Raw genomic sequence first — 25,119 nt, forward strand, 5'->3', positions numbered from 1 at the left:
AGAAACTTCTTATTTACATGGAGCCAGGCCTGTGTAATTGCATGGACTACAAGAGCTTCAGCTTCAAGAAACCTAGGAAATACCACAAGGCTTCTGACAAAATGCTGAATGTTGGCAATGCTATGCTGAGTAGAAGATTAAGTTGCATCAGACTGTAAACATAATCAATTCTCTGGCCTGTGATGATTTTCAAATAATCTTATTGTTTGTTTTTTTTATGGCTTTCCAAGAGGGTGGGAGTTAGAAATGAACAGAGAAAACAGCATGTAGAACAGAGTAGGATGCAGTTTCCCATCTTGTCATTTATTTATCCTTAAGCACAAGCCTGAGCTCGGTCAGACTTAAATGGCGAACTCATTGCTAATTTTAAAGTTCAAAATGGTCTTTAATCTTCTGCTGATTCCTCTCGCTCATAAATAACATTAAGGTTTTCAATGCACTTTTTCATGGTTCTTTCCACCATTATCAGATTGTCCTTGATAGGCATGGAAATCCATCTCACTAAAGGAATTGTGATTCAAGAGATCAGAGCATTGTCTGCCTCTCTGAAAACAAAGCCCATAAAATACAGCTTAAGGAAGGGGTCTATTTGCAAAGTGGAGTCTCAGCATATATCTGGTAAGTGCCTGGATGTCAGACCTGAAGAAGGAGATGAAAGAAAAATAAATATCTTGGGTTATTGAGCACTTGACAGAACGCTAAGGGAAAGAAAGAAATCTATATAGGGAGAATTTGCTTCTGCTTACTGAGGAGTTTTTGCTACAACATATTTTTTTTTTCTTATTCTAAGTTTACTCATTTAACTTACTAATAGAGATGGTAAAATATGTAAAGTTCAGGCTTTCACTCTTACTAATTTAACCATCCCTGTTTAGTAGGACCTGCAGTTCTAGCCACAGTTCTCCAAGAGGCTGCAAGATTTTGCCAGAACAGACAATCAGGGTAATGTGTACAAAGGTTTCTTTAGTGAATATGGTATTTGTGAAAGATTTGTTGTTAACAACTTAAAAGGTTGAAGGTAGTATCAGTCTTCCAGGGAGAAAGTGAGTGCGTGAGACCAGGTACAGCTTCCCATCATGTGTCACTTGCTTATATGTAAAAACTCTAACCTAGGGAGACCAAAGCAGTGTTTTGAAATGTAATTTTTATGAAGCAAGCTTGTGAAGTGTGTTTTCTTCTTTTTTGTGAGGTGAGTCTCCTGCAGTACCTAGTTCCAATTTTTTGCCCCAATTTTCATCACATGCTAAATTCCTCATTTATGTCAGACCTATTCTGTTTTATGATGACTGTCTGTTCAAGTTATGATCAAAGCATTAATTCCTGCCAGTATTGGCTCTATCTACATTAAGAGTTTATTTTTTCAAAAGAAACTTTCTAAAAAGAAACTCTCTAATAATGAATCACTCCAACTTCTTTCTGCCATAGAAAATAATCCTTCTCTAAAACACAGTTTAATATGTGGAGAAGACCTGTATTCAAGAATCCCATTTTTAACAGTAAATTAATCTTAACAGGCCTGTCTTTGTCCTGATTCAAGTTAGGATCCTCAGTTTTTGTCCAGTCAGTGGATGCATTTGTGCTTTGCCAAAAACTTGGGAGTCTTAGTTACTTTTATATATTTTACATAATATGGTGCAGGCTTTATTTTTCCTGATTGTTTTGTTTTTGCTTGTTTTGGGGGGGGGGGGGTCCCTCCCTCCCTCCCCCCATGCATGCAAAGATAAACAGATTGTGTAGATGACAAATCCCAGCCAGCAGTGCTCTCTCTTAGTGCGGACAGCTTTTCCACATTGCATCATCAGATTGGTAGTCTACGTTGGTTTGGCTTTTGTGAAAATCCAATTGTGAAGCTGATTGCTGAGTTTGACCTTTTGGGTTGTTTTAGGACTGTCCATGTGTCCTATATAAAGATGTAACTGTAACTGCAATCATACAAGAACACGTTTGATAATTCAGCTACCTCTTAGTATAATGGCCAAAGCCATTTCTGTTTAAAGGGTCAGAGGAAGAAGTGTTGTATGTCTTCCAATTTGAGCCTCCTGCTGTGAGAACATAGAGTAGCAAATTTAGAGCAGCTCATTCAAGTGCCCTAGTGAGGCCATCTGAATTGTACTGCATGCAGAGTCATAGAAGAATTGTGCTGAAAGGGTCCTCTTGAGGTTTGCTAGTCCAGTCCCATACTCAAGGCAGAGATAATCTCTCAGGGCTCCCAGACAGGTGTTTGTATAACACCTAAAAGCTTCTAGAAACAGAGATTTTACAGTTTTACCAGGTGATGAGTCTAGTGCTTAGCCACCCACATAGTTGGACTGTTCTTCCTAATGTCTAAATCACCCTTGTTACTGTTAGAGGCCATTGACTCTTGTCCTGTCTTCAGTGGACAAAGGAAGTGATTAATTGTCATCCTTTTCTTTTTTTAAACTATTTCCAAATCCTCCTGTTTTCTGTACACTAAAAAATCCCAGATCTTTGCGCCTTTCCTTACATGTTGCATTTTCTAGACCTCTAATAGTTTTTGTTGCTCTGCTTTGCACCACGCTTTAATAAAGGTGTTAATCGCATCTTTCTTAAGAGGCAGTGTGCAAAACTAGGTAAAACTGGAGGTGAGACCTTTTCCATGCTGTATAAAGTAAAAGAATTCCCCATGATTAACATACAGCACTCGTGTTAATACATTCCAGGATGATGTTGGCTTCTTGTGCAAAATGTGAGCTAACTATTGTTTAGCCCATGAGTATGAACCAGGGGGAAAAAAGAGTACTTAGCAGGTCTATTTAGTGAAGGTCCTTAGACAGGAGAGTGAGGAACAATATCGCTTTTCCTATTCTTGTGTAAAAGATAATTTAGTGCAGAAGAATAACTTGGATGGCAGTGCTAGAGGACAAAGTATTCCTTTGCTATTTGTAAAGGTTTTGAATTATAGTTTGAAGCATATGGCAAGGGATTCAGTGGATCTGTAAATGCGAATCGACTGTCTTATTCACTTTGTAGAGTGCTGTGGTACCACTTGGACATAAGGTAGTTTTTGGATTGCAAAGGCTGGTAAATAGCTGTTTAGTGAACAGAGAAGAGTTATAAATCTTTTCAAGAAACCTACTTTGCTTACTTATTAAATAAATAAGTTGCCTTTGATCATAAATCATTCAGTGTTCATGCATTTCATTTCAAGTGGGTAAATTGAAATAACTGCTCAATGTACAGAAATGCCGCCTCCTTCCCTTTCATGGCTTCATCCTAGTCTAAACTAGACAGAGCACTACTACTTACAGTCTGGCAGTGACCTTCAGGACTATCAACCATGACAATTTTCTAAATGAAAACAAGTGTGTTGTTTCAATGTCCTGTGCAGTTTTTTTTCATAGCATTTATAGAGAAATGCACATCTGGTTGTCTATAGGAGTTGGGCACCAGTACTGCATAGTTGGTTGAAGTGTTTAACAGGCTTAATTCTTTGTGCATCTTTGGCCAGATGTGCTAAAACCATGCTGAACACGCCTAAACTATAAACTGCTGGTTTGGTTTTGAAAATGATTGCCAAAAAAGGTGAAGTTGAAAGGAGCGTGGACATAGTTAAGAGAGATACTCAAAGATGACAAACAGCCATATGCTGTGAAAAAAACTCCCAGCGGTCAAGTTAGTCTGGGGCAAGAAGGTGAACTGGACTGGAGTTCCAGTATAGGCAACTGAAACAAGAAAGAGAGAACTTGTACACAGGGTAGTTCACACTCTCTCCAGAACTATCCCTGCCTCTCTTCTTCCTTATTAGTGGCAATGGTTTTGCAATTTTTCCCCCTCACAAAGGGGAGTTAAACTCTCCCTAACATCCCTCCCACCTGCAGGTAGAAAGCATCAAGTCTTGGATCCAGACTTATAGGTTACTTAACAAAATGTATCTTTTCACTAATCAAATTTAAATGTAATTAATTTTATTGAATTACTTTAATTGGAATGAAGACAGATGTGTAAGAAAAATACCTGAAAATAATGAGCTTGATTTCATTTAATTATTTATTTATTTAAAGGGTCTGCAGTTGAAGTAACCTTTGGTTTCAGTATAGGGAACAAAAATAATGTAAGCACAATTAATGTTCTATCTCCCGTGCTTTATTTTTAATGCTTTTAGGAGCAGGCAAAACAGAAGACTTGGTTGATATCGTCTGTCTTTGTTCTTGACTGCAAGGGTCCAGAACAGAGTATACGTCTTCCTTACTCATGTGCCATCTATAGTCCTTATTCCCCAAATTTTCTTTTCCATGTACTCGTATATGTTTTCTGCATTATGTGGGGATTGCGTTTCTCTCTCTTTTCCTAGTTATTGATTCCTGGGTTTTATTTTCAAGAGAGCTCATTAGTCTGCTTGCTGAAGTCACAGAGCATGTGTCACTAACAGCATGTTTGCTATGGCTCATGGGGACTTTGAATGCATCTCATTATATACACTGTGACCACACCTTGTCTAGGATTGTGCACTATCTAATTAAAAATGAGATCCATGTCCACCTGGAGCAAACAGCAACAGTAGAATACAGAATCCTGCTTTCTTGTTTATCAGCATAGCTACTAAATCTGTTTCAGAGTGGCTGGGTAGCTCTCTCTCCCTTCTTTGAGCTACCTGACTGATGAATGTCATAGAATGTCTCACCCATCTGTGAATCATTTTCTTTTTTCTAACTGTGTGTGTTGGAATGAGGAGAAGAATCAAAATGTATAATGGAATCGTACATTTCAGTATTCGGATGCTATACTAAATGGGATATACAAGTCCCTAGATGAAGTAAAGCTGATTTTTAAACGAAATAATTGTATTCTGAAGTGTATATTTTCATCTAATAATAACCTACATTCTTCATGGATTGATCCCTATTCTGTCCTTCAGCAATTACCCTTTGACCCACTAAGCCTCAACAATTGGGTCCTCTTCTCAGCTTCCTGCTTTGTTGATCAGAAGAGGAGCAGTCAGTGCTAATTCCCTTAAACTGGGTACCAGATGCAGCACTCCAAAGGAAACAGAGGGAAATGACACAAATAGAGTTAATGTCACAATAATTGCATTGAAGGAATCCAGGACTTTAATGTTATATCACTCAGCTTGGCATTCACGTATGAGTTTGATTGCACTGAAAAGCAGCAAGAAAGATAAATTGAATAGGGGTAGCCATTTTCTAAATACCTAAAGCAGAATGTACCTCTCCCCAGAGGGAGAGAAGATGGAGAAAGGACCAATCAAGCAATCAAATGGCACTGTCAGTCTTGTTGTCAAAATGGGTTGGTAATGCTGGTGCAGAGAAATAAAATCTTTGCTAATCCACAGACCTGGTGCATCTTACCCTGATCTTCCTGCCAGTGGGTGCATCTACATGTGCACTTTACTGCAGAATTGACTAATTATCTCCACAGTCAAGCATTACTATCTACACGAATGCTGATATTAGGTCACAGTAAATTAATTAACTGCCATAAAATAGAACTATTGGAGACAGTAATATCTTAGAGCAAAGTTAACTAAGTGTGACAAAATGCATGTGTAGACAGTGATGGGGGCTGGCTGGGGCATGAGGGTGCTGAAGTATGGGTGTTGCCTGTCCCCTCTCGTGTCCCAGACAGCCCCTCTGCTGCCCAGTGTCACCAACCAAGAGCCCAGGGCTGACCCTGCATGGGTAGACACTGTGCCCGGAAGCAGTTAACTCTGGATCTAGTAGCTCCAGAGTTTATTGCATCGCATTAATTGAACATGGACATACACCAAGCAGTTGCGTTCAGACAAGCGCAGCCATGGGGTATGTGGTGCTGCAGACCCATCTGCATGCCACACACCTTGCGTTCAGGCATTCCCCACACTGCTACCTTGAAGCGTGGGGATTTTTTTTACCCCTGCAAATCCCAGAGTCAAAAAAATTCATTCAGAAAAGAAGTGGGGCAGTGCATGTGGCAGCACAGCATGCCACCCCAAACCGGAACCTGGCTGGCCAGAGCCACACTTCAGCTGCTGGCCGGGTTTGCAGCCGCAGCACTCCTGAAGCTGGGGTTTCCACAGCCCCCAGGACTCCAGGTAAGGCTGCTGGGGCCAGCACAGTTGCTGGCTCCAGCCTCCCCTACCCAACCTGGGGAAACCTGCTGCACACCAGAGGGCTCATGGCATGGGTGTTCTCCAGGGACAAGTTCTTCCTTTTCCCGGGGAACCATATATCTGCAGTCTTGTGGATGCGACCAGCATGTCCCAGATTTGACCTGGAGAGAGAAGAGGTCATCTTGTTCACATGCCCATTTGCATTTCAGTCTCTGCACTGAGACAGCTAAGAAACGAGTCACTGTGAATTGTTGCTGGTGTTCTGTATATTAAAACCATACCTGCTGCAGTTGCATTTCATAGATTTGAAGCCAAAAGGAACTATTTCTAGTTACCTAATTTGACCTCCTGTTTGAGGTAGGTCATAAGAACCCTCTTGTTTATTTTAATACCTTGTTCTTTCTTTTATATGATTTCTCTTTTGCTATTATCTCTTGTGCTTTAATATCCCCTCCCCCATGTTTTACCTAGCTGTAGCAATGAAGTACCATTTTCAAAGCATATTACCTAGACAGAGTTTTAAGGGGAGGGGGGAGAACCTATGATGGCTTCTAGGAAATAAAGCATAATGCTGGCAGTATCAGGGGTATACTTAAGGGGTGAAAAGAGAATGATAATAGCTTATTTCCACATCCCCCTTCTCCATATCTAGCATTGTACCCCATCTCTAAACCTGCAGCAATAATAAAACTGGTCATGAACTTTCAGTGCCACCTGTATAGAGTGATATGTCTGTTGAGACAAGCAATTTGGCTGGCAGCCTGGTTCCTCTTTCTGTAGAATTAGCTCCCATGGAGCATCTTAGGGTAAAAGCCAGGACTGTCTGTGACCCATCCATGAATATAAGTTGGATGTCTGTGCAGCTGTTCATCCATACAGCTGCAATTCCATTAGGACATGTGGCTTGGAGGTACAGGCCAAACCTTTTTGTGATGCATCAGAGAGAGTCCGCTGCCTGTCATGTGAGTTCTCTGCTTGCCAGCTCATTTCCAGTTTGCTGCTTTTGGCTTCCAGTTTGTCCATCCTATATAAACCTTCCAGACTATTTTTTTCCATCAATGCTGTCAATTAGGTTGGATTTTTTTTTTCTTCCTGATTGATCAGGTTGGAATAGTCATTAGGAAAACACAACAAGAAAGAGGAAAATTGCAAGCTCTGTTTAAGGGGTCAGTTTTTTTAAAGGTGTGCATATCAGGCACCTAATTGCCATTCACGCCTTCTGAATATCTCCCCATTTACCTTTTCTACTGCTGCCTGAATTTGCATGCTGTGATGACTTATGGAATCTGTTAATGTACAAATTACAAATTCTGTTCAATATTATAAAGAAGTTACTATGCAAATTCCTGTATCATTTAATGCCTTTGCGTATCCCCCTGTCCTGACAAGGCAGATATCTGCCACACAAGAGACAAAGAAGAATGCTTGACTTTTAGCAACAGTTGGTATGCAAAAGGATATTACTAGCCTAGGTGTATAGTTTATCAGAAGAGAGGTCACCCAGGAACCAGGCCCCCTGGTAGAGCTCTGTGCCTGTTTTGGGGGGCTAAAGAGAAGGGGGTCTTATCACAAAGACAGCTGATAAATTATATGAGGGCAAAGTCTGCTCTACTCTAGAGCATTGATTCTTAACCTTTTTTGTACCAGGACCCATTTGTAAACATCAATGACCAGTCCTGACCCAGTGCCCCTCACTCCTGACCTGTTACCCCCAGCGTATGGGGCAGGGGGCAAGCAGCTGCTTGCAGGCTGCAACTCTGCTAGCCTGCATGGGAAAAGCCAGGTTCCCACATTTTTCTCCTTTAAAGGAGAATCCATTTTTTAAGTTTGTTCATGACCCTTTCATATACTCTTGCAACCCACTTTGGGATCACGACCCACAGGTCGAGAGACACTGCTTTAGAGAACATTACCATCAGTCCAATATAAGGAGAGCTAATATCTCATTGCTCTGTGTGTGTGTGTGTGTGTGTGTGTGCACATGCACCTGCCATATGTTCTGCAAAGTTCAGCTGTAGCTCCAGCTTTGCAGGTTCTCTGAGTAATTTGCATGGCTAGCATTCTCAAAGCCTGCATATTTAAGTCTCAGGGGAGTCCTAAGGGGTTAGCACTAGTTTCAGGGCATAGGCATTTAGATGACAGGTCTCAGCTCCCATGAGGGGATTCAAAACAGGATCTGCCCCTCAGAGCATCCCAGAGCACTAATGGAATTTAATGCCTGGACCTTTTTCAGATGAAGAAGGCTTAAAACATAAGATCCCATCCTAGCAGTCTAGTGAGTGTCCATTCAGCAGGAGCTTGACCAGATCTGGGTTTCAGTAATAGCTTTCTTTAGAACTCCATCTCAGATGAACAGAAAATTGGGGCACACAGTATCCGGAGCATCATCTTACATAAAAGCACCAAGAAGTGGTTAAGGTGGTGACTGGGTCAAGAGATCTTTTTGCTCACTTAGGAGGAGGCAGTTCCAGTGGTGGACTGGCTCAGCCCTTCTCCTAATTCATAGTTTCTCTTGGGAGTTCTCATGGTTCTGGCTTACTGGAATTCACTGGAGAGAACTGGTCCTAACAGAAAATTAAAACAGAAAGATATAACCACACTGTTTGGATTCTAAACAGGTGAATAATGAGACAAGCTAAACAGTGAAAGGGATCACTGTTTCATCTGAAAGATAACTTTCCCCAAATCTGCAAGAAGGAAAGATATATGTTTTGTAACCTCAGCACCTTAGGTTATTAATGATTTCCATATGGAAACATAGGGATGATTTTTGTTAGTAGATGTGTGAGGATTTGATACATTTACAAAAAAATTATATATTTAGCAGAACTCATTAATTGTGTAAGTACCATTTTTTAAGCCAGGCATACTTAGAATTTCTGTCTTAAAAAGGAATAAGGATTTTATCAAGTCATCAGGCATATGGTAACTTTGTAGGAACCACAGAGCCTCCTCTTATTTGCTTAATATACTTCAGACCTAATTTGGAGAAAGAAGAAAGTAGGTAGGCCTCATATCATTCAGTTGTTTGCCTGTTCATCAACAACTGTGTGAACTGTTGACAGAGTTCTTCTGTATTTTAAAACAATATTTGCTTCCTGTTTGAAGACAGAAAGAACACATTTGAAGATGAAAGGAACCTCAGGTTAAAACAGTTTTGTGTCCTCAATTGTAGTAAAGAAATGTCTAAACATCCGTCCAGTTTTTTGGGAAACTGGTCTCCCTGGCGTGCCTGGACCTGTAGTCTTCATAACTCTTGACCTTAAAGATAAAGATGGCCAGGAAGCAAGAAGGAGCCTAATAAATAGGGCAGCAGGCAAGGAGTCAAAACAACTGGGTTTCTTTTTCCGGTTTTGCCAGTGACTCTTTGTTCAGTCTGTTAAGCCTTTTGAGCCTCACTTTCTTTATCACTAAATTTGGAGAAATTAAGCAAATGAGCAATGGTAACTGTTAAATATTTCATCCTGGAAACTCTGATTTGTCTCGTCTGTTTTTCTGTTTTTGTATGGGTGACACATTTTTTCATGTGTGAATACCTGCATTAATAGAAACTAAAAATAACAACTGATGAGGACTCATTTGAAGGTCATCCTGTCTTAAATATCCAACAAGTTCTGAAGCATTCTGCATCTATCATAATGCATTTCATCAAGAGATCTCCCAGCCCTAGTAATTGCTCTTTGATTTTATTTATTTATTTATTTATTTTTTAAATACCAGAAAGCTCTCTTGTCTGTGTGATCTGGTCTTCCTGTGCCCACTGAAGCTTCCTGCCTCCCTTGCCTAGGATATCTGTGTAGTAGTTACTGACTGGATTAAAATCTCAAGAGCCTTCCCTCCATCCCTTCTAATTTTTATTAAGCGAAGTTTATCTCTCTGCTATTAAATAGCCTACTGTTTCACTTTAGAGTACATTATTGCTTTCTAGAGTTTGAATTTTCTCAAATAATTTTCAGCTCTGTGTGCATGTATGTGTGCATGTGTATATGAAAATAAATCAATAAGCAGCGGCAGTGCACAATTATTTATTTGGCTACAGCTGCCACTTTAATGTAATATTATCATTTAAATGCTTGCTGAGTGTTCACACAGTCAGGGTCTTTACTGAATGCTCTGCAGTGCTGGAGCCATAGGATAATGTTTTTCATAGCCCTTTGTTCCTACATATTCTTGGTAGAATTACAGATGCCACCAGAGCTCCAGATGTAGTTTCATATATTGGAAAAGAGGGAATAGAGGGTCCTGCACTGTTTTAGGGATAGCACTGAGCTCTAAAAATGTCTGAAGAGATATACCAAGACATGGTGAGGGCTGTTTGAGAGAAACTGAGTGATAAACCCAAGTAGAAAATTGATCTGCAGAGCTTGCAAGTTTATTTGGAAAATTCCCCTCAAGCCAAAGCTTAGACACTGAATGAGAATATACTGCCAATATTTAGCTTAACTCTTGCAAGCCCAGGACAATTTTCCATCATAACTCTGCCTTCCTGGAAGGACCTTTTACCATGGTTTATTCTTCATTGGATTTTCCCACCTAGGGGACGCAGAGGGGTCGTTACAGTGATGCCTTTTAGTGGTCTCTCTAAAATGCAGTGTTGGGAGTTGTTAAAATAAAATAAGCAACACACCCACAGCTTTTAGACAGCTTGTTGTGATGGGCCTGATTAATACATGCTGGTATTTCATTTTCTTTGTGCTGTTGGAGATCGGATATTCTGTAGTGGATCATTTTCATTTCCACCAGCTGGTAGGAATAGCAACAGAATTTTGGGATTACAAACGTTCAGGCACCCAAAAAGGAAACAAACTCAGTTTAAGAGGCCGTTGTTAAATCCTATCCCAGAGGCCTAGCTTTTACTTTCCTGGAATTATGAGATTTGAAAACTTTTTTACTGCCATGATCCATCTTTTTATTTCCTTGGTACCTTCCAATGAAACACATTCAGCAAAACACTATGGTATCAACCACCGTAATGGTGTGATCACACTGGGGTAGGCATTTGTTTTTCATTTATATCTTTTAGACTGCTGGGGATGCATCTATAGTGATGCAGGCTTCAGTTCATATGGGCACTTAAGTGCATGCTTAAGCCCCATTAGCATTAATGGAAAATGAGCAGGTGCCTAAATACTTTGCAGTTGGGACCACAATCTTTGTGTGCATCAAAAAGAACTCTTCCATGTGTGCACATGTACATGGATATAATGCACAGAGTAGGATTCATGTGTAATAATATTGAGCTGATCCTAAGTTCTTGACTCAGTAGCATAATTATGGGTGAGGGGAGGTGGTAATTGGGGCACCTGCCCTGGGCACGGACTTGGAGGGGATGCAGCAAGAACAGCCCCCATGCTCCTGGCCTAGCTGTAGCTGTCACTCCCCTCTGCTGTCTCTGCTCAGGGTGCAAAAAAAGCTAATTCTCCATCCTGACTTATTTTGACTCTTCTTTGGCTTTACTCCTTTAAAAGTTTTCTCCAGCCTGTTACACTTTACCCTCTGGGAGCCCTAGGAAAAATTAGACTTTGCCAGCCTCCTTCCTTCCTATTTTAGATGAGATGCACCGAAAACTTCACACAAGTTCAGCTGAAGGAATGATTCTTACCCCTGTTCTCTGGTTTTTTTCCCCCCATTGCCACATATAGCATACCTGGTTAAGGGATTTTTTGTTTAATCTTTTTTCTCTAATCTGGTTCTGCCTCCAACACTGGACTTCTTTTGCATTTAAACTTAAGTACCCCTTACCTGTGGTTTTATTTATACCAAACCAAAGGCAAATTGCTGATGTTATTCACAACAGATTGTGCTGCCTGAGGTGTGCAGATTAAATTTAGAGTGTTAAAATTTTGAATCCATGTACCATGTTTCTTCTTACTTAGTCCCTGCCCCCCCCCCTCCTGCCAATGATTTAGGAACAGTTTCCATAGCAATAACCTCTTCAAGTTTTCCAAATGCTACAGGAATGATTTTCTTTCTCCTCCTCCTCAATGATTCAGGAAAATGGAGCTTATTACAGATAAAATTCTTTTCCTCTTTGATTTGATAGGAGACTAGCAGGGGCACTCCACAGTCCTGGGGAAAGCTGTCTATAGCTCACTATTGCTCTTCTGAGATGAGAAGCCCAGCTGGGCTGCCCACTGCTGCAATTTGCTTGACCTAAAATAGGTTGCGTCTTCTCCACTGTTAACTTAGACAATAGTTTGAACTGCACATAATTTTTCAAGCAAGCAAGACAAGCAATGAAATATCAGAAGTGAATAAAATCTTAAATATCCAAAGGAATATGAGAAATAATGCTTCTAAGCTGCTGTCATGTTCCTACAGCAAGGCAGATAAGGTGCCACACATACAGGAGGAAATAAATCCTCTAAAAAAAGAGAGCATAAATACCCTCTGAAAACTTACAAGAACCTGACAGGATGTTAATGTGGGTGATTATGCTAAAATAATTACGTGGAACAAATATCCAGTAGCAGTTTAAAAACTGAGAAATAGGAGCTGGGATGGAGCAGCACACCTAAGGCCCACCTAGCAAAAATCAACCCCAGGCATGATGGGATGCTGAAAATGTAAAAGATTTCAGGACGCAGACACTCATTCTAGTTTCAAGGGCAGAGTCAGTATGTATTCCTCTAGGGACACACAACAGGGAGTGACTTCCATTTCTAAACTGATAGCCACTCAACTGTTTAAAAAAAATCCCTATTCAGCAATGTGGCATCACCTGGGCTAAAACAATAAGGCTTCCAAGGGGAGAATGTGTAGCTATAATTTCTAGGTATGGCTAGGCAAACTTTATTTTAAATCATCAGTTTCTAGCCAGATCTGCCCAGTAGGGATCTAGGAAATACAATCGACTTTGCCTGCTGAGGCATCTAAGGCTACGGACAGACATTCATTCAAAAAGCCTGAGATTGATTCAATCTTTGCAGGTTAGTCTAACCTGGCTAGGCTGAATAAGTTTGTAACTGCACAGACGTCCCAGAAATGCAGGCAGATGCCTGCAGTGGCTCAGGCTAGAAGCCAGGGAGGCACTATAGCAGCCCTTCCTTTACTTCCACAGCGCTGAACTGAGGGGGGGGCATGGCTAGGTCCCTGCAGGATGCTCTGATTAGGGAGGGGCTCTTGTCCCCACCCCCCCATCAGCCTAGCAGGGAATTGATAACACAATGTTTATCAGCCCTAACTCAGTGTTTATCAGCCCATTAAGAAAACGACAGAGGGACATTACCAGCTACCTGCTGATTCTGCCTTTGTCCTGTCTGCCACAGCATGGACCATAGCCAGCATGCGGTTTGCTAGCTAATGCTGAGAGGCATCTGTGCAAGGGAAAGGGGACGGGGAATCCCTGCTTAGCAGGGATGGGGGAGGGAGAGGGGGGAGCAGGGGGAAGCCAGGCAGACACCTGCAGTCTCTGCAGAGCTCCAGCTAGGGAGCAGAGGAGAAGGGCCAGCTCTACTCTGGAGCAGAGAGCCTCACCCAGCCCAGAGAGCATGCTGGGATGCTGGGGGAGTCTGGCTTAACGTAAACCAGCAAGGGGTCTGGGACAGACGTTGCATAAACCAATTTGACCCAAATCAGTTAAGTCTGATACTACATTCGACCACGTTTATCTCAAACTGGTTTAATCCATTTTCAAACCAGTTTATGTGCACTGAACATCAGTTCTGTTACAAGTTTAAACCAGTTTCTGATCACTTTAATTTGTTTATGTGTAATGTCTGTCCCTAGCCTAAGAGCCTCAGCAACTCCAGGCTGGATGTTTGCAGGTGGAGTTTAGATAGTGGGATGCATGTTGCCGTTATCCTTAGTACTTCCTTTCCCCACTCAAGATTTCTGGCTAGATACAAGGAGCTGCACAGTTAAATGAGAATACTCTGGACTCAGAAGGAGCTGAGACCCATCAATGAAATGCCAATGGGTGAGAAGGGTCACCGGGCCCCCTTTGATCTTCCTACTCTCTTGGTTTTTATCCCAGGTATATGAGGTCAGCCACTCCATTTGCTGGGTAGGGGCTGACATTTCCCTGTTCTTTTCGTCCCGGGAGACACCTTTCTGAATGTTTAAAAATACCTGCGTTTTCATTCCCGTGTTATTCCAGGTTTTTTTAACCGTGGCTTTGTACAACTTAGATAGTTTAGATGTTTTAAGAATTCTATAACCCTTTTGACTTCACACTCTGCTTGTGCTAGCTTCAACTCTTGGTGAAGAATGCATCCTTTGCTGATCTTGAAAAAGACCATTCGAAAAATAAGTTAAATCTGAGTCTTCCCTACTAATGGAAAGGCATTGCTGAGTACCAGACCCACAGAAGTTATTGCTTTCACTGTAACTCTATTTAACCCAGTCACATCATACATATTTTTTTAAAATTGTCAATGACCCATCTTTACAATAAATCAAAATATTACATCAATAGAAGAAGGGAGTTACAGTTGCTTTGGGAATTGCAAAATTGAATTTCCCAATCTTTGTGCATTGTATCCTAGCCTTAACATTTATTTATTTACATTGGAGTATCTGTCTTTTTTGTCTTGTCAAATAAGTATATGATGAGATCAGTAAAGAGAAAGTTTGGACTCCAGAAAGCTACATGTCCCACTACTGTTACAGCTTTCAACAAGGTCAGCAACTGCGTTGTGTCTGCAAGACCACTGGGACTACTGAGAGCATCCCACTTAGAACATACAGACCACTTGAAAGCTATCCGATGACAGTGCCTTTTGGTCATTCATCACTGACCTCAACTGGATTTGTGCTGCAGCAGCAGGACACTGGCAGTGCCCTCAGCCTCCTGCTTTGCTTGCGATAGGTTAGGATGTTCTTGATATTTGGGGGCATTGTGCCTGATAGTTGTGTGAGAGGGTTGTGCATAATCTATGTGCAAGTGACATCACTGCTTTAGATTCAAGGGTTGTTTTTGTTTGTTTGTTTGTCTGTTTTAATTATAGCCACACCCCTCTAGCTATAATGAAGGACCTGTCAGCATATCTGCACTGGCCCTATCTATGCATATTGAGGGAGTTAGAAAATAGTGATTCCGATTCATTCTGGACTGAAGTTAGGCAAGCAAGGTCTCAGCATGGGCATAATGACTTTCATCTCAGCTTGGTGACAGATCAGTTCAGCTGTCTAAATTGCCTGTGTGCAAAGAGAAGCAGAGTGGTGCTTTTGCATGCTTTCTGTATTCATATTTATAAATTAGAAACTGCCTGTATCTCAAAAATGAAGTGTCATTGCCTTCAGCTTATAAAGAACAGCTGACACCTCCATTAAAACTTTGAAATGTTCCCTTGAGAACATTGTGAGAGCATCTGTCTTATCTGTTAGTGGTCAGAGCACAGAAGTGGGAGCAAAGTGTCCCTGATTACTGAGAGTGTAGACAAAAGATCAAACACTTGATGTCGAAGCATCCATCATTCTTACTGAGCATGTCTGCTCTACGTTGCAAAGTTCTAATTGAACAGGTCAATCCTGCTTCTGCTGAAGTTAATCAGAGTTCTGCTGTTGCCTTCATTAGAAGCTATACTGGGTCCTAACCTACCAGCATCCTACCTCAGATAAATAAGACCTCAGATGTCTTTTAAGGGTAGTCTTCCTTGAATTTTTCCAGAGACCCAGCTAAGAAACTAGAACAGTTTTTGGAAAAAATGTCAAATCCCAAGGCTGGCTATGACTGACTCCTTCAATTGAACAAGGCTGTCTTTCAAATGTTTCTAAAACACTTTTAATATGCCATATATATACTATGCCCTGCATTGTTGTTTTTCTTCTGCCTCAATTTATGCCCATATGAAATGGTGCCTACCTCTTGGAGATATTTGAAGTGCAATTTGTTAATATTTATAACTATTTCCTATCCTAGCATAAATAATTCCCACTCTTTGCTGGGCCTTCTTTCCTGCAGCATGAAACAAAACTTGTCATGACAATGCACCAAGCCTCAGTGTCAGCTTAGTTCAGATTCCTTTTAAAGATTTCTTCCTGGAGAGTCTTATTTTAAATTTACATGTTCCATAGCTTTTAAGATGGAATAACATAGCTAAAATTGCTTCTTCCTCAATCTCTCTTAGTGGTCTTCTCTTTCTGTACTGGTTTCTCAGCTGGTTAACTCTCCAGGGCAGGAGCTCTCTTGATGTTTGTATACCATTATATCACAGAGCTCACTGTTGGCACTTTACAACTAATGATTGAAAATTGCTTTAAAGCAAAGCAATATATTGTTCTTACAAGCAGGATCCTCTAGATCTTCTTTCATATTTCTCTTAATCTTATTATTCTGTTTCTTTCTCCATTTTTTTTATTTCTAAAGTTATTTGAAAATAATAAATACATTGGCCACCACAGTTGCTACACTCCTTTCCTATGGCATAAGCAGAATTGTATTATTTTTCACAAAGCAGTGTTCCACTGTAGCTTTGGAATGAGGGTTTCCTGTGTGTGTTTAAACAGCTAGTGCGAAGGAGCCCATAAATACTCATTCCTGCTTACTCCCCTATTTTACCTTTGCATCATGCCAGCTAACATGGAATGATGTATTTGCGTATCCTTTCATAACATTGATCACTCCAAGGTCTCAATTTATGAATTTAAGATAATTTGCATATGTATGACATCAATTCATTTCAAAGTACAGAGTAATCAAAAGGCCCTGTTCAGTGCTAGCAAGAGTTTGACAGCTTTGAGATGGGAACTATGTACAAGTTGTACTAACTCTAAGCATCCTGTCTGTAGGTCCTCTCCTTCAGGTGGGAGGAGGAGGACATGGACAGTCTGAGGACTAGGGACAGAGGTGTTTTGACTTGCAGGATCAATGGAATCACAAAATGGTAAGTGTCAAACCTGCAGAACTTCCACATTCAAGTGCTTGACGGCACTTGAATTCTCTCCCCTCGGGGGAGAAGAAAAAGCTTTAATTTATGAAGTGTCACAACACATTACAGCACATCACATTCCAACACGACGCTGCATGGAGCTGACATTTGTTTGCTTTAATTCCTCAAAATAGCTTTTATTTAGAGCAAATGTTCTCTGTTAATTCAAACAGTTCTTATTCTCTCCTGCTCTGTACTTGCCAGTTCCCATGGGGACAGTTGCTCCTGCTGTGCTCTGCCCCGTGTTGGTGTGCTGTTAGGCCTTGTCAGGGGTCTTAATTATTTTTCTTATTAGTAATGGAGAACTTCTTAGTTGCCTCCAAACCAAAACACACATTAGACAGAATGCAGCAGTGCTAATGTTTTTAGTTCTGAAGCAGCATATTCCAGGAAGCTTTTGATTCCACCAGATCTTCAGAAATAGTGTCCTTAGCAGGAGGCAAGATCTGGGGACTTGGCAGGACTCACAGGACTCACTTTACAGGCAAGAGATAAATGAAGACAGATCAGGTCCCTTGGGCACAGTTTATATAGAGGATCCTGTTGGGAGCGAAGGTGACAGGAGCCAACTCTACAAGGCTGCTGGGTATGGTCTTACTATGCAGACCACAGCCCTTTCCCAGTGAAAGGAAGATCAAGATATGACTCTTAGACTCAGAACAGGACACTCTGAGGGAGCTCTATGTCTCATCAGATACAAGATGGTGATAGCAAGCAAGGGGGGCAACATATTAGGGTCAGTGTACAGCTTGTACAGAGCGGTAGGTTTTAGAGTTACCACCCCTGGAGGTGAATGGACACTTCATACCTGTCAGAGCCATAATTCCTGGCTCGCTGAGAACTCAAATATCAATTGCTGCATCATATCCACTTGGGTAACATTCTCAAGTTTTTCTATGCAATATGTATTAGTAGTGGTAAATAAATACATTATGAGAGTGTCCAAAGACCTATTGTACTGGTTGCTGTGCAAACAGAAAAGAGACAGTTGCTGATGAAAGACTACGTTAATTTGTAATTAGATGTGTGCAAAAGAAATGTTCAGATCGTAGACTTTTCCCTTTTGTGTCTTTTGGTGGTCGTCTCATGAGCATAGTAAGTGTTGCTTAGCTTGTGAATGGCTAATAAAGATAATAGAGAAGGGAAAGAGAATGTGGCCATACCATTGTCTTCAGTCTATGGAATGAAATGACTTCAGCAGGGGTCGCAATCCAATTTATGAATTTTCCTGCTGGATGTAAGTAAAGTCAAACCCATCTCCTTAATGTGCAATAAATGTTCTTCCTATATGAGTGAACACCATGCTGTTTATGGTGTTAGCATTCCAAGCCTGTAAGGAAAGCCAGGTAAACCTACTTAGGGATTTTAGAATGACCAGGAGCACTCAAGAAACAGTCTGATTCTTCCCCTAAATTCTAGCCTGGTTATGTTTACTTCTGTTTGGAAAGATACATGCCTGGGACCAGTTAGGAGCCTATTGGGACATTAAGTCTGTCCTCCCCCTTGCCCCCCAGAGGTGTAGATATTCCACTGAAAGGTTGATTTGTTGGGCAACAGTATTCTTGCTTTCCCCCAAATTAATTTTAACTTTTTATTGATGGGAAGGTATTTAGAAACAGGTGACAGCAGCAGTTTAGGTAGTACAGTTTGCCTGTTTTCTCTGCAAGTTTGAATAAGCATTTATAAACATACAGGCAAGGGACTCTGGACTCCTGCCAAGACGACATAAAAATTGTCTTGCTGGAGGAATCATACCAATGTTGGATCACTCATTAGCCACTGGAGACCTTGACCTTGCAACTTGTGTGGTTTTTCTTGGTCTGGCTTTTTCACCCCTTTCCCTTGTCATCCTCTGCCCCTCAGTGGCCCATGCTTCTGTATCTGTCCTGAGTTGGAAAGAGAGGATTGCCGAGTCAGAGAGCATAACAAGAAGCAAGGAATAAGGGAGCACAAAATGAGCAGCAATAGGCGCTGAAAGTCCTGAAGCTGTTGTCACATGGGTTCTTGGCAGTCTTCCTGCTGCTGCCTCCGCTGGTCACATGCTTGGACCTTTTTCTGACCTCCTACTGTGTAAAAAGAAATAAGCCAACATCACAACATCTAGAAATCTTGTGAGGGTTAAGTGTGAAATGCAGAGAACTCTCCATGCCAAGCCTGTGTCTCTGGCACCTCTACTCTCTCTTAGGCTATAGGAAACACAAATTCATCGGCTCTTCTACAAATAACATATTATGCAAATACATGTTCTGGCTTGAATTCAGAACATGTTTGTGTTTGTTCTGTACCTCCAGAGGAAGCACTTGGCTGCCCTATGATGGAGAGCAGGAGCTCAAGACCTGATAGAATAATGGTAGAGATCATTTATTGTTAGTAGCTTTTTCCCATTCAGTTCTGTTAGCCACATGAGCAAGGGAAACTGTTCCTGAGAAATGAATGGGAGAACAGTTGAGGACTGGGCAGTGGGAGTGAGCAAGCGAGTTGCTCTGTTAATCTTAACATCTCAGTACAGTGAGCAAAAATGAGTGAAAATTAATGGCAGAGAATGCATCTTACTTTTCTTTCCCTCCTTTCCAGCCTATTTTTTCCTTCCCGCTCTGCAAAGTAACCATTTAGTCATAGCCATACCTAAGGCCTTTCACTGCCTGGGGGGTATCTACATATGCCACATAGGACTGGGTCAGTATTCACAGGGAGTTTGGGGACCTTTAAGGCTTTGGATGTGGGATTTTCAGAGAGGCTGAAACAATCTTTCTGTGTAGTGCATCTCAGGAAGGAGGGGAATCTGGTATTACTGGCACCCAAGTACAACCAAATGTTCTCAATAGGTATTAAGCCTAGTTGCATCAAACCCCTTCCTCCTAGGGTTACCACCATGATGATGCCTTGTTTTAAAGAAGAGATTTTTAAAGGTGTAATAAATGATCTCTTGCAAAATTTGGTCCAAGTGACTTTGAGAACACACTCTTCCCTTACTTTGTCAATACAGTATCTATGGAGCTGGTCCTCCTAGACCAACCATTACATCTTTTCTGTCAGTAGCAACTCAATGCCTAATTTCTGTTGCACTGCCTACTCCCTTCACTTTCATCCAGACCTGAAGGCAGGTCAATAAATTACTTCTGCTCTCTGATTCAGTGCTGGTTCCTCTGTGTTGTGCCTAAACCCTTATAGTGTTAAAGCTTGGAGTGTGAGATCAACAGATGCCCTTAACTAAGTTAGCAGCCAGTTGGTTTAATCAGAGGTAGGTAGAGGCACAGCAATTTCAGCATAAGGCCCTCAGTTCTGAAACTCACTTCACAACCTGGTCTGTCACTGCCCAAATGTCACCCTTCAGGAAACTCTGCAAGGGTGATCCTAGGGGAGGGGATCCATCTTTGGTGAGATGAAGGAGCAAAAATCTGTGATTTTGAAGAGCCTTATGAGGTTTCAGAAGCATGTGTGATTTGTATTGAGATTTTGGATCCCATTTGTTTTTTTTAATGATGTTGCATGAGAGATTCAAATTCTTAAAAATTCCTAAAGAAATGACCTGAAGTTAATGATAGAGTGGAGACTCTCAATTCACTTTTAGTTTAACTTCTGTATCATTTTGACTAGCCTAAAAATTTCCAACCTTAAGGAAAGAAAACCTGAGCGAAAGGAAGGGGTTGGTGACGTCAGGTGAGGGAGGCAGGAGCCTGCCTTTCCATCTCACTGGTGGAGTGCTGTTGGGAACTATGGCTTTGACTGAAGAAAATACTCCCGAGGTCTGACTAGCATTGGCAGTTTGGAGCGTCTCATACCCAGATGTTAGCTCATGCTTCCAAGGAACATCATCATCAAGTCAGGAAACAAATGGTTAGGACAGGTGAAAGGAGAACAAGCTTCTAATTTTTTGAAAGAAGAAAAGCATTGATTTTATAAAATGCAGTTTACAAGGATCCAAACAATAGAAAGTTGTAAGTGGGCTAAAAAGAAGGGAAAGATTTTTAGCATCGGACGAAAAGAGGTTCTTGTTTCGCAGATACTGGCTTCATGTATTTTGGTATTTTCTTTAAATTCCAGACTAATACAGCTCCATGTGTGCCAGCAATATGGGAATAGTTAATGTAAATGAACTCCTAGTATTCCTTTGTCTCTGCCTAGACATCCTCTTAGCTGGTTTTAGGATTATATTTCTAAATCGTAGTTTTTGGTGCCTCAGTCACTGAGCAAGATGTTGAGAGATGACCACAGCAGCTATTGAAGTCAGAGGGCCTGAGTGACTCCAATTTCAGACGCAGATCAGGCCCACATGTCAAATATTGGACACTCAAAATTAGAGGCCATGTCTGATGTGGTTTCCCCATCTGTAAAAAGGGGGCACTCATCTAATACTCATAGTTTTGTGCATTAAGTAGTTCCTTATTAAGTGAATTTGAACATGCAAAATTATAAACTGAAAAACAAAAAATCCTAGTTTCAGGAAAACTGAGTACTGGGGGCATTTCCCAAAATGCATGAAAAGAGTAAAAGATGGTGGAATCTTTTTAAATGGCAACAGAAGCATTAAGTCTGCTGCTAGCTAATGGGAGTGGCCATTCCAAGCACAAGGAAGAAAGAGGGCTGCCCCTTTGTTGGGCAAGTGGCAAAGCATAATAAGGTGTTTAAAAAACCCCACTCCCAACAGTTCTCTGTACAGTGTAGAAAAATAAAGTGTAGCATAGTACTGGCTATGTTTCCCCATCCCACCTCTTGCACCAGTCTGTCCATGCATTGCATGCAGGACTCAGCAGGGTGTTGCTTAGAAATCACTGGGATTATCTTCCAGTTTTTTCTCAGATAATTCAGTCAAGAGGTTATATAGAACCTAATGGTTCAGAGCCTTGGAATCACTAAGCTACAGGCTTTAGGGCACTCACAAGCTTCTGTCTGGACAAAGCAGTTCAATATTTATTTTATGTGCTACTAATTGGCTAAAAAATCCATTTTTATTTTATTTTCTCTTAAAGTTGTTTTTGAGGTTAAGCAATGGCAGAATGACTTGGGTATCCTAGTGTGGAGCCGGCGCCTCGCTCCGCCTGGCCTATCGGGGTGTTGCCCCTCCCCTCAACTCGCCTGCCACGACTTGGATGTACTTAATTACCTTCAGAGGGCTCCACAGTGGAGATCTTTATCCTGGGTGGGGCCTCCCGATAGACGGTGTTACTCACGGTTATCGGACGCGGTGATCCACGGGGCTCCGCCTCCCCTACACCCCGTCCACACGCCAACCTCTGGGCGATGTATTCCCGATGTTGCCAGGCCCAGTATGATGGCCTCTGACCGGTTCCCCGGTTCCCGGTCGTCCTCCCTCCTGCTGGGAGGGGTTTCTCCTTTCTCCTCTCTTACAGATAATACTCCTCCGAATCGGGGGGAGTTGGTGGGTGCTCCCCCTGGTTCCAGCCCCCTCCTGGGGCCTCCGCTTTCTCCCCTTTCCTCCCGTCCGCAGAGCACTCCCCTGCCTCCTGGGCGTCTGCCGCTTCAGGATGCAGAGAGAGTGCCTTGGCGTGCACTTTCTGACTGCTTTTCGCTTTGCTGTTTGCGAAAGGCTTCCAGCTCTTGCCTAAGCTGCCTGCTTGAGACCCGCAGGCGGGGTCCTCTCCGCTCCGTGCGAGAGCCTGCAGCACGGGCAGCACACCCGTACTCTCTCTCCCTGGCTCTCCTCCCTTCCCTGTCCTGCCGGCGTTTTTAAACCTTCCCGCAGCAGCCGCTCCGGCCGCTGGGATTGGCTCAGCTGTTTGCCGCGCGGGGAACAGCTGTTGCCAGAGCCGGCGTAATGGCAGCTCGCGCGGCTGCAGCCGCGGATGCGGCTCTTCCTCCCGCTGCTCCTCAGCCGGTACGTATGCCCTTCTGGGGGCTTGGTCTGGGGTCTGTGGGTCCCCTCTTCTCTCCCTCACTAGCCTGTGGGGGCGCTTTGCCGCCACACCTAGTTTTATGAGACCTGCTCAGCTTTGCAAGGCATCCTCATGATTTGTCCCACATGCTTCATTCAACTGCCTGGAACCAGAAGGAATTTGGGGTTCATCAGTTGTCTTCTCCGAGTCCCTACCAAGCTGCCCATCCTAGTGATTAATGGAGCCTGGTGGTACTCTGCATCTGTTCTCTGCTCTCTACCTCCATCCAGCTGTGGAGTGCCACAGATTCAGTTGCACGTTAGCAGGTGTAATGATTCAGAAGGGAAAGAGCATCTCCTGTAACGCACCACCTACTCAGCAAATCCTGGAAGTCTTTTTTTAAAGTGGAAAGGGAGGCATTCAGACAACCCAATTGTTGAAAGGAGACTGTGTGTGGTCAGGGAAGGGGAGAGGGGGGTGAGGACTAAAGACTCCTACATGGACCTCCGTCCTCTTGCCTTGTTTCCCGGTGATGAGTGTTATCAACTTATGCCTTCTCTCACAAATTTATCCCACGTGCCTTCCAACAACAGGAACTCCCAACTGCCAAAAACTTTCCTACACCAGGGTTTTTAACAAATAAATGGAAATGAGATGAGCTGCCTTAGCTGTTCCAGTATTTACAGGATAAATAGCTTACATTTCACAGCCATCGATACCTTGGCACTTTAAGTCCATTAACTTGCTGGCTGTTATACACATCAGTAATAGGCTGACACTGATTTAAGATTAAGAAAACCACTGTTTTAAGCCCTACATTTGGGACCATGTATTTAAAAGGTGACCGCGCCATTTGGTAGGGGATTTGGGAAGACTGCAAATGTGACATATGACAAATTCATAAATGGCTGACTTGATGGCAGTGGACATCTTTCTTGCCCCAGATTGGGAATCAGCAGGAGGATCAGAAATGAGCAATGTCAGCTCTGCCATGTTTACTCCAAGGTGATTACATCTGACACCTGGAAAACCAGTATGAAATTCTGAAAGATCCTAGAATGGCACACAGTGCCACCTTGGAGCAGTGTGTTTGCAGATATGAATATAAGCAAGAATGGGATTTTCCCCCTTTATCAGCGGAGGGTCACCTAGAGAGATATCTTACATTGCCTGTGCTCACTGATGACTGTTCCACCGAAAAGAAAATCTATTCTGCTTTCATTCTTGTATTGGACTCAGCACAGTAGTATCAAAAATAGTAAGTTTATCTTTTGTGGCTGATTAGTGACAGTTCCTCTGCCTCTGCTGTGTAGTTTAAGACAATTCTGTCTTGTTTTGAAGGAATTGAAGCAGACTTTATTTATTTATCGATGACTGGAAATGAATACCCTGCAGCCTCCCTCTTGCATCCCCTGGGTGGCAGAGACAAGATGTGTAGAATCTGAATAGAGCCTCTCCCGCACTTAGCCGCCAAGGCCATTATCTGGGCTGCCTCCGGAACGTTTCTTCAGTTTTTCCTGTGGGTTAGAGCATTGGAAGTTGGATTTTATTAAAAAAGAACTAAACAGAGAGCCTTTGTCAGAATCCTGTTCTCCTCCTGCTCTTCCGATCTTCAGGAGTGTGATCTCCAGACATCCCTTTCTCTTTCATTTTTGCATACCATATTATACCCTCTGTATTGTTCTTTATTCCCTCCCCCACCCCATCTTAGTCTAGGTATATTTTGTACATGTTAATCGGAGCTTCCAATGCCAGTTAGAACCTGGTATATTACATGGCATAAACTATGCAAGTGCTAATTCAGCTCAATCTTGACTAGCAGCATGGTGTCATTTCCCCTCCTGGGCTTCTCTGGATTCTAGGTTATGCCATATTCATGAGCAGTGAGTTTGTGATGTGAACAAATCGTTCCTAGCCATTTGTGAGAGGCCCAGTAGACTGATTTAATTGTGCCGGAGCCACCAAAGCTCAGTCCAGGTCCTCAAAGGTGCAAATGCAATCATTTTCCACATCAGCAACTTCCTTCTGAGTTGTCCCACTCCTGAAACAATTCTCTTAAATTGATGGGTATGTTATCTCATATTTAGTGTCATATATCTCCATGAGGAGCCGGTCTGTCTATTCTTTCCTCATCCATTTCACTTCCACTTTTATGGTCCCAGTATACCACTGTCTGTGTCTGTCAGAAATAAGCCTCTGAGTATCGTTATCCAAAGTTGCATAAAGGATGAGGAGAGAGCAATACAGAGTAAATTTAATACAGAGCATGTGAGACATAATCTGTCAATTTTCTGGGACCAGTCTGTGAAAAGTAAAGACAGATTGCTCTGTGGTCTTCAGCAAAGTT

At 42.2% G+C, this 25,119-nt stretch overlaps 1 protein-coding gene across 2 annotated transcripts in view; it reads left to right on the forward strand.

Moving 5' to 3' along the window:
- The window catches only part of LOC102576723 (transmembrane protein 263), a 313,136-nt gene that overhangs the window by 177,706 nt on the left and 110,311 nt on the right, over positions 1 to 25,119 (forward strand). Inside the window, exon 2 of one of the 2 annotated variants that reach the window (XM_019476766.2) lies at positions 16,799 to 16,893. The exons of the other annotated variant lie outside the window; for it this stretch is intronic. Coding sequence (XP_019332311.1) covers positions 16,878 to 16,893 — 16 coding nt within the window. The 5' untranslated portion in view covers positions 16,799 to 16,877. The remainder of the gene's footprint in view (positions 1 to 16,798; positions 16,894 to 25,119) is intronic. 2 annotated transcript variants of the gene reach the window in all.

The sequence above is a fragment of the Alligator mississippiensis genome, chromosome 2, assembly GCF_030867095.1.
Source record: "Alligator mississippiensis isolate rAllMis1 chromosome 2, rAllMis1, whole genome shotgun sequence".
Lineage (NCBI taxonomy): Eukaryota > Metazoa > Chordata > Crocodylia > Alligatoridae > Alligator > Alligator mississippiensis.